Here is a 10,332-nt window from a genome sequence, read left to right on the forward strand (position 1 = left end):
CGTTCTCCTATTTGTAACAAACCCTATCTCCTCTCTCCCAGCTGTCCACTCCATTCTCCAAGATTACTCTAACGTCTCATTTTATAAATTGAACACCACAAAAACAGAGGCACTCCCTTTCGACATAGAAGACTCCCACCTCTCGACCTTAAAGTTAAAATACAAATACGCCTGGCAAACCTCATCTCTCCAATACTTAGGAGTTAAAATCCCATTAAACCTCTCCGATGCGATCACACTCAACTACCTCCCCCTACTAGCCCAATTTCATACCCTAACTAAACAATGGATGACATACACTTTATCCTGGATGGGCCGCTTAGCTTCAACTAAAATGATGCTCCTTCCCAAAATTCTATACCTATTTCGAGCAATCCCACTCCTAGTCCCCCTTAGTGTACTTAACAAGTTCTACTCGGCTATATCTCACTTCATCTGGAAAGGAAAAAAACCACGAATAGCCAGGGCTAGATTATATAGATCCAAAACTAAAGGGGGCCTCGCCTTCCCTTGCCTTGAACTATATCAGTCTGCTTCCTTACTGGATCAATTGAGGGATTGGCTGTCGCCAGCACCTATTAAACCGTAGACATAGAACAATCATTATGCTCAGCCTTCCCCCTATCGGATCTCATTTGGACCAACCCCTCCAACAGGCCCCACTCAGCTATATCCACAAACACTATAGCTCATACCCTCCGTGTCTGGGATAAACTGATTAACACATTGGGCGATTTCTCTCTTCCTTCCTCTAGACTGTCCCTACTGTCGGTCTCGAAGATAATACCTGACCTGCCCATACATAACTGGATAGAATCAGGAATCTTACACATTGGTGATCTATTCGACTCCTCAGGCTTTCTTTCCTTCCAACAGTTACAGTCCCAGTATAGTATCCCCACAAAAGATTTTTACAAATACCTGCGTATTAGACACTGGGTACGGACGCAGACTCATACCCCACAAGCTATACCCCCGCCCCCTCCCCCATATATCCTCTCTAAACTAAATACCAAAGACCACAAGCATGGTATAACCTATTGGTACTCCACTCTCCTCTCCCCTCAAGAAGACACTAAACTTCTAATCCAAACCAGATGGGAAACTGATTTAAGCATCTCTATGTCAGACGAGGAGTGGAACAATACCTTTCTCAACATATTCAAAATGTCTAAATGTATAAATCACTCTGAAATGATGTTTAAACTGATACATGGCCTATACCTCACCCCTGAGAGAGTCCACAAGATTTGGCCCGAATCCTCTAAATTCTGCTGGAGACAATGTGGATCGGTGGGTACACTGATACACGTATTCTGGTCTTGCCCTGTCCTCCAACAACTGTGGACGGAGGTCTTTGACTTAATCAAACACATCACTAAAATACCCTTACCAAGATCCCCAGAAATTGTATTTTTGCATAGATTCCCCCTAGAGCTCCCGAGACATTATACCTATGTCGTGAGACATATTCTCATAGCTACCCGGGCAGCTATTGCACAATATTGGAAGAGACCAGACCCTCCCAGACTACCCAAGATCATAACAGCCATACAACATAGCTATGAAATGGAAACAATAGGTTTTAAATATTCCATGTCTCCAAATTCCCCCTTGACGAGCTGGCTCCCATGGTCTGACTACTATGACTCTCTGACGAGACTACAACCTCCTTGACTTGATTAGACTATTGCAAGTAACCCTGTTTCTCATTCCTCATTTAGAACTGGTAACAGGAATGATATTTCCCTATGATGGTATCATACTTTTTTTTTCTCCCCCCCCCCCCCCCCCCCCCTTCCTTATTTTTTCTCTTCTTCTCTTCTCCCTTCTCACTCGTCCTATGTTATTTAAATGGTTGCTACTACTTAAGCTTGTATTTTATGTATTGAAACCAGACATATAACCTCTGTACTAATATCTATGCATATACCCAGTACTGTCTGTATGCTCTGCAATCAAAAAATTTCTCAATCAAAACACTTTGTTAAAAAAAAAAAAAAAATCTATGCTCAGTCTCTGAATTGAATCTTTTCCCTCTCTCAGATCACAACCTCATCACCTGCATGCTCTCCGCATTTTCTTCAAAATTTAATGGGGGAAATTTACCAAGAATCCGAATCAAAAAAGTTGTATTCATATTTCGTAGTTGTACGTCTACGAATGTTTACGACTGCTTATGGTGTAGAAAAAGGTCTGTTCCGGAGGATCATTTACAGAGGTGTTGTATTTGGAAAATTCTTATTTTTCAATGTCGTATTTTTTCGTAATAAACCTCGTATTTGCGTGAGGTAGTATATGGAGACATTCGTATGTCGTACTTAACTTTGGATTTTTCCTACGTTATTTCCCGAACCGGCGTGAAATCAGATACGAAAATTTGTATTTAATTAAAAGTGCAACACAACGAAACTGAAAGTAGATTCGTGATTGGTGTATGTTATTTAAACTTGGGAGGGTCCTCAGAATCATATATAAGTCGTGGTGGCGCCAAAAATCCTTGTTGGTGTAGTTTGGAGTGTGGAGGAGAGAGTGGTGTAGTGGAGAGTGGTAAGGAGAGGTTCTGGTTTATTTCGATTGTTGAGTGTGTATTGTTGTGTAAGTTGTCTTGTGCTATTGTTTGTCTTGTCTCTTTTGAAGTTTGTCTTTTTATAGTATTGTGTTTACATTTTTTTTTGTCCCAACGTTGATATTTGTAAGTATTACTTTTTTCATTACGCACATGTTCATTTTGTCCCTTCCGATGATGTACACATTGCTGCATGCCTTCACATTATCCACATTTTTCAACAATATCAACATATGCCCATTCTGGATGGCCAATGCAGTTACAGGCCGCAAGGTCATCCTTTTTTAGTGTTTAAAACATGTTTCTGAACATTACATTTTAGACCTTGTGGAGCTTAGTGTGGTTGCCCATAACAGCAAGCCCTCCAAAATGTCCAATCCTGCCTACACAAAACATGACATGGTCTTATTTTTTGCACAATTACCAAAGTCAAAATAGGGCACACACTTCTTTCTTGGACAACCGGCAGTTCCACACTCATGATGTAGGGGTTCTTGTTGTGACATGGATTGTGTGCATATTGTTGTTGGTTAACATTGCCTAAAATCTACTAATAAGGCACAAATAACCTAATGTGAAAAAGTGCTGTCACACCGAGTTATTTTTAAAGTTCCTTCTAATATTGTTGGATGCCTCACACCTGCTGGCCAGACAAGGTTGTGCTACAAGGTTGCTTATAAGCAGGTGATGTCAATCCTTCATTATGATGTCAATGTAGTTGCAGATCTATGTGCATCTGCTTGAGAGAGACATATTGGGAGGATATTATGTTGTACATTCACTGCATACAATACAAATATCACCTAACATTTCACACTCCGGGAGGAACATTAAATATGATGGCTTCTTTCCAGAGTACTGTCAAAATGACAATGTGCAGATGCTAATTTTATGTGTCACTATTATAGGTGTGGACATTCCAGAGGCGGCAGAAACTACACAATCTGCAGAGGAGCCTGGCTAAAGGTGGCATTTGCGGCCAATGACACCATCACCTCCCCAACATCAAATGCCACATAGTCCACAACTAACATTCAGCCCACATCCGAATGAGGATGGTGGTGGTGCAGAATTTTTCACTAATTGGTCTAGCCACCAAGCATTGAAGTTGCAGGCCAAACACCTGGAGGAAATAGGCACCCAATGCACCCGCATGGGTAAAACAATGTCAGTGCTCCAGAAAGACAAACGCCGACTTTTAAAATGTATATCTGAATCTAGGGTGGACCAGCTGCAGTACCAAACAAGAATGGTGACCTTAATGGAATCCCTGTGCCAGCAGCAAACCGCCCAGACTCGTTGTTTAGAAGATATATCTGTGGCCTTCCACGAGAGAAATATAATGGCGGCAAGAGAGGCCACACCTTCCCAAAGTAGCAGTGCTACGCCTCTAAGCACCCCACTCCCTTCACCCCCACGCCAGACAAGGCAACGGAAATCATAAAGTGCCACAAATGTGAAACAAATTTAAAAGAAAAAACGGGGTGACAAATAAATAAAGTGTTGAAATGACTTATTTATGTTATTCTGCTGTTATTTTGGATATTTTGAACAGTAAAATGTTGAAAAAACTACTTTTATATGTCTTAATTTGTTTTTAAATTACAACACACCGATAAATAAACATTCACAGACCACAATATTTACTCCTAAAAATGTGTTAACACATACACACACCACTAAAAAACATGACACCGATTTAACAATAACAAAATGGGCACCTATTAGCATTACCAGCTTACTTTCTTTTTTGTAGTCTAACATTAGTGAATATAGAAGTATGTGAACAAATTATTAACTGAAAATTCAAGTGTTCCATCGTTGCTGCTAAAATACACATAGAAATAGACCTTAAAAACAAAGTGGATAAATATTCATATTTTTGGTCACGAATCATAGGCATTTACGACTTGTAAAAAGTAATTTTACGAATACAACTTGTTAGTAGATACTGAAAATACGGTTGTTCTATGTTAAAAACCCAAGAATTCTATCAATATTCGTATTCGTAGATTTTAGTACAAATACGACATCACGTTTTCTGCAATACCCCTTGCACGATTTCACACATATTAACATTAGTAAATATGAAAAACACGAATACAACAAAAATTTACGACTTTACAAGTACATATACGATTTTTTTTCACGATTTTCAGTTAGTAAATTTGCCCCAATGTCGCTGATGTTCCCCAATTTACCTTAAACCTGCAGAAATATTAATGCTATTAATTTTCAAGGACTCTCCGTCTCGTTGCAACAAAAGCTTGCACCTGAGATGGCTGTATTACACCTGAACCAGAAATAAAATAGACCTTGATGAATTGGCTCCATTTATCCACCACATTCCACGTAGGCCTAGATGCCAACTGTGACACTCTAAATTAACAAGACACCTACATAAACTCTCATGAAAAGTTGAATGTAAATGTTGTAAATCTCATAGTCCAATGGACTTCTTCACATATAAGACTACCTACTTCTCTTATTGGAATGCCCTGGAAACAATTTTTCAAACTCTCATTTCTGCTCAAGCTTCTACTAACCCCAATTTAACCTTTAATACATTTAAATCACTTCTCAGCCCTCCCTCACCCAAGCCACCAGTCACTGTCTTGCTTCCTACCTTCTACTTCTTGGACAAGATTGATAAGATAAATGATGAAATGGTATTCTTCTCCTCAGGCAGGGATCTGCTAAAATGACTACCTGAACCATAGGTGCCGATTTATGTTTTTGCTGGTGGGTGCTCAAGACAAAAATATAGACGAGTGGCTTCATGGGGAAGGGGTGCGGCCACAAAATAATACCAATTTATATTACGGAGCACAGTTGTCTCCAATATTCAAATTACGTTAACAGAGTTCCAAATACATAAATGCCCCCACAGTGCAGGTACATAAATACCCTCACAATGCAGGTACATAAATGCCCCCACAGTGCAGGTACATAAATACCCTCACAATGCAGGTACATAAATGCCCCCACAGTGCAGGTACATAAATACCCTCACAATGCAGCTACATAAATGCCCCGATGGTGCAGGTACATAAATGCCCCCATGGTGCAGGTACTCCACGGACAGAAAACACTCTTCCCGGCATACTGTTTCCCATTTGGCCGCAAACTAGCAAGTTAATATGGCGGCCCAGCAGCGTGACTTGGGCCCGTGGGTGCTCATCAATTTCTGCAGGTTCTCAAGCACATGAGCACCCACAGAATCGGCACCTATGACCTGAACCCTCTGGCATATTGCTTTGGGAAACCTGATTCACCCATAATCCATGCATCATGACCTTCCAGCTCTTTTATTCTATGCCTGTTTGATGGATGACATAAGAATCATGGCCACTTCCGGGAAAGTTGGAATTACTTGCCAGGATCTCCATGGATGGGCCACACACCACCATCACATTCAGTGAGTGGAACATCTTCCTGTTATGGAAATTGCGCTCGCTGCGTGATGGAGGCACGAATGGTATATGTGTAAGGTTTTGACAATTCAGCTTACAAAATCAAGGGTATCCTGGTCACATGGCATGGCAATGAAGTGCCTCTTGAGACAACACACGCCTCAGGATCCTGCTGAAAGCAGGCTGGGATATTCCAGCAAGTACTGCCACTACTTGCTGGAACGATCCTGAGGCACAGAAATGCAACATCGCCAAAAACTGAATTAGTGGCAATATTGCTTTCGGGAGCCTGTGACTACTCTATTAAAGTGAAAGTGTCTAGGATGACACGTGGTGGTAAACAGTACCTTGTAAGCACGTCATCATTAGGCATCCCGAAGAGGAAAACACGTGTACGGAAGCATGGCCTGGCCCCCTTCCGTGAGTGGGCAGAGCCTCACGTTGCCCCTGCTGGCCCACCAATACATGTATGGCCGCCTCAGCAATCTACATTTGATGGTTGCTGGGAATAAAAGTCAATCTAAAATGACTTAGCAGATCACCAAAAAGGGGGTGTGCACGACGTCATGTGACGTCAGCCGCCCGCCCCGAGGAGGGAACACCCATAAAATGCTAGTTTCTCCCCTGCTCCATCCTCTCTCCGCCCCGCCCTTCCCCTGGAGCGAACACATGCGCATTATTGCGTAGGCGCAAACCCCCCACCATCAGACATGAGTTCGGACCCGAACAAACGGGGTCTGCATTGGACCCATACTGGGGTAGTCTTCTCTTGCACTAGATTGAATAGGATATACGAGAGTATTGGTTCTGACTAGTGTATTGAAGGAGGCTCATTTTTTTTTATTTATTCAGATTTTTTTGTAACTATTTTCTATTATCGAAGAATTATCTTGTGACAGGAAAGTCATTTACATTTCAAAATAGCAATGTATCCAAGTGTGGGACAAATATATTCAGACCTTGCCCCCCAGGACCAAGGATGCTATCCAGACCTGCTTCCGGTCCATCTCATGGTATAATCTTCAGCTTCTTCAGAACAGAACCCCTGTCGTTATGTAACTACCAGGTTCCATGCTATTCTCTTACCTGTTCTCTTTCTCTTTCACTTATCCCCTTCCCTCTCTCCTTCCCCTTTCTTGCTGAGGGCTGGATCGTTCCATGGATGGGTTGTTGGCTTGGAATTAGGAGCGGACTGTCGATGTTGTTTTTTGTTTTTTGTTTTTATTTTTATGATTATGTTTGTTATTATTGATTGTTTTTGGTAACCCTCCCTCTTCAATGATTGGTGATACCTCTGGTTTCACACACGCCATATACTGTATATTCCTACACCAATATTATGTCCAACATTGAATTACTACTAGAGTTAACATATTATGTTCCTTCCTCTGTTTATGTATGGTTTGGAAAATTCGAAAATGGTGGATTGTTCCTCACTTGATACCTCTATACTAGCCCCATTGTATGCATCAATTATGACTTGTGAGGATCAATAAAACATATTTTGTAAAAAAAAAATAACAATGTATGAACATGTATATCCCAGTTCATAATAGCACAGAACGAGCAAAAACAAATAATAATAATAATAATAATAATAATAATAATAATAATAATAATAATAAAACAAAAACAGGTTAGCATTGTTATAGGTAAAATAAATATATACTGTAGTCAAAAGGAAATTGGGCTGTCATTAAGGAAAATAAGGATATTGTACAACGCAGTATTACAAATACTTTAACGTATAGCTTTAGAAGAAATCGGGAGAACCTCTATGAAACTCTCCCAGGTTCCAAGAAATGTCATTGAACAATATCCTTCTGAAGAGAAGCATCCAAACAATCTATAAGGACAATGAAAAAGAGTTTATCTTTAAACATTTCAAAAGTTGGTGGGGTGCTCTGTATCCAAACTTGTAAAATAGTTTTGCGGGCAGCTGATGAAATTGAAAATAGTTTTCGTAAATCTACTTGAAATATCTGAAAATAGATGGCCCAAAGATAGCGGAGACTAAAAATGTCATCATTACTTATTTCATTAGCTACTTATTTGTATTATAATTCCCACAAAAATATTATAAATGCATACTGTATAGATAATAAAATATTAATAATGCTCCAGATTTTCTTTTTTTACTTTACGAATAACGGAAAACTGTTGTAGAAAGACTGATGGCCTTGAAATCCAGAGGCTACAGTGAATTACTCCCTTAAATTGTACAGGTGTAAGTTCTTTAATGTTTATTGGGGAAGGGAAGGGAAGGAAAGGATGGGTTGAATGATGACTAAGGAAGGAAGAAAAAAAGAAGGGATGAGTTGAGTGATGTTTTGGGAAGGAAGGAATGAAGGAAGAATGGGAGGAAGGAATGGAAGGATAGATGGAAGGAAGGAATGAAGGGAATAATGGAAGGAGGAAGGAAGGGAATAATGGAAGGTAGGGAAGGATGGAAGGAAGGGGAGGAAGGAAGGAAAGGAGGAAGGAAGGAAAGGAAGGAAAGGAAGAAACAAAAAGAGATTTTTTGCTTTGACCCTGTTGGTGGAAAAGTATGCCATTTTCTGTTCGTAACAGTGGAAGGAGGGAAGCAATAGACAAAAAGGAAGGTATTGTTCAGTGATGATTTTGTTTGGTAATAACGAAGGAGGTAAGGAAGGAAGAGATAAAGTAATGGAAGAAAGTAAGAGACAAAGGAAGGTAAGAAGGAGGGGAGTTTTGCTTTGGCCCTGGAAAATTATAACACTTTTTGTTCATAAAGAGGAAAGGGAAGGATTAGCAGTTGTTGCTGTGGTGGAAGAATACACTGGCCACACGTGTCACATTATATTTCCATACTATAACAGTCAATTCCGTTTTCTGTTTGGCTAAAACAATAAATAAGACTCTGAACTCTGTACAAATAAATGTTCTTTGTCAGTATATACATTGTGGTTACTTTATAAATGATATATACAATACATTACTTTTTTAAAAACCTCAACAGACCAAAGCAAAATCTACAGATCATATTCCAAGCAATGTCTTATTCCATACCATACAATATTTTATCATAAGTTTTTTTGATATAAAAAAAAAGAAAAAGCTTTAAACTTAAAGTACAAGTAGAATAAATACTAATGTTGTGTTGGTTTTTATTGTTTCATTATGTTCGAATATTGAGAATTTTTTGCAGAGTCTGTCTAATCTCGCGGTTCCTGAGGCTGTAGATGATAGGGTTCATCATGGGCGTCACCACTATGTATAACAGGGAACAGAACTTATTTTTATCATATGAGCTTTGATCTGATGACCCCATGTAAACTATCATTAGAGTCCCATAATATATGCATACAGTAACTAGGTGGGAGCTGCAGGTGGAGAAGGCTTTTCTCCTTCCACTCTTGATCTTTAGTATGGTGTAGAAAATGATCATATAGGTTACGATGATTACTGAAAAAGGAATAAAGATTAAAACAAAGCACAAAGTGAAATCAACCAGTAACAACAGGGAAGTGTCTGATGTGGCTAAGTCTACAAGTGGGCCAAAATCACAGAAGAAATGGTCAACGAAATTAAGACAGCAGAACTGTACCTGGCAACCCAGAACTATTTCACTTGATGAAATGAAGACCACCAACCAAGATGCACCGATCATTTTTAGGCAAACATCGGTTGACATTAAGGAATTGTAACGCATCGGGTTGCAAATGGCCAAACATCTATCGTAAGACATTATTGCAATAAAAACACACTGCACAAATCCAAAAATGTCAAAAAAGTAAATCTGTATGAGGCAGCCTGTGACAGACACTTCTTTTGTATCCATTAATATGATATCCAGCATCATCGGTATAATGGTGGTGGTTATAAGGATATCGGCGACTGCTAGATGTTTAAGGAAGATGAACATTGGAATTTTGAGTTTTTCAAATATGGACACCAAAACAACGAGGATGAGGTTCCCACTAAGCACCACAACGTAGCAGAAGAGGAAGAGAATGAAGAGTAGAACTTTGTATGTATATAGACCTTTAAATCCAAGGAGTATGAACACTGTGACTTCAGTCTGGTTGTCCTCACACATTCTGAAGAAGAAGAGTAGAAGTTGACAAGTGCAACTTTTGTCCTGAAAGGAAGTTCAAGTGGATGAAGTACTATCATTCAACAGATCAGTAAATACTGTGTGACCATATATCAAGGATTATATCCTCACCATAATAGTAAAACATATATTCCAATGGTGAATTTATTCAGAAGATAAATACCATACATGTACATACTGTACCATGCGAATGTTTTGAGCTGTCGATAGGAAACAGCACTAGGCGAAACACATGTAATCATAAGGACAACATTGAAACATCACATAGAATG

The 10,332-nt window shown here is 39.6% G+C and overlaps 1 protein-coding gene across 1 annotated transcript; it reads right to left on the reverse strand.

The window, feature by feature from the left end:
* Positions 1 to 9,121: 9,121 nt before the first annotated feature.
* On the reverse strand, positions 9,122 to 10,042 carry LOC146073408 (olfactory receptor 5P81-like). The gene has a single exon (XM_083180586.1). The coding sequence runs from the start codon at positions 10,040 to 10,042 to the stop codon at positions 9,122 to 9,124; it is 921 nt and encodes a 306-aa protein (XP_083036712.1).
* Positions 10,043 to 10,332: the final 290 nt, after the last annotated feature.

Source organism: Crinia signifera, chromosome 4 (assembly GCF_055691185.1).
Source record: "Crinia signifera chromosome 4, ASM5569118v1, whole genome shotgun sequence".
Taxonomy (NCBI): Eukaryota; Metazoa; Chordata; class Amphibia; order Anura; family Myobatrachidae; genus Crinia; species Crinia signifera.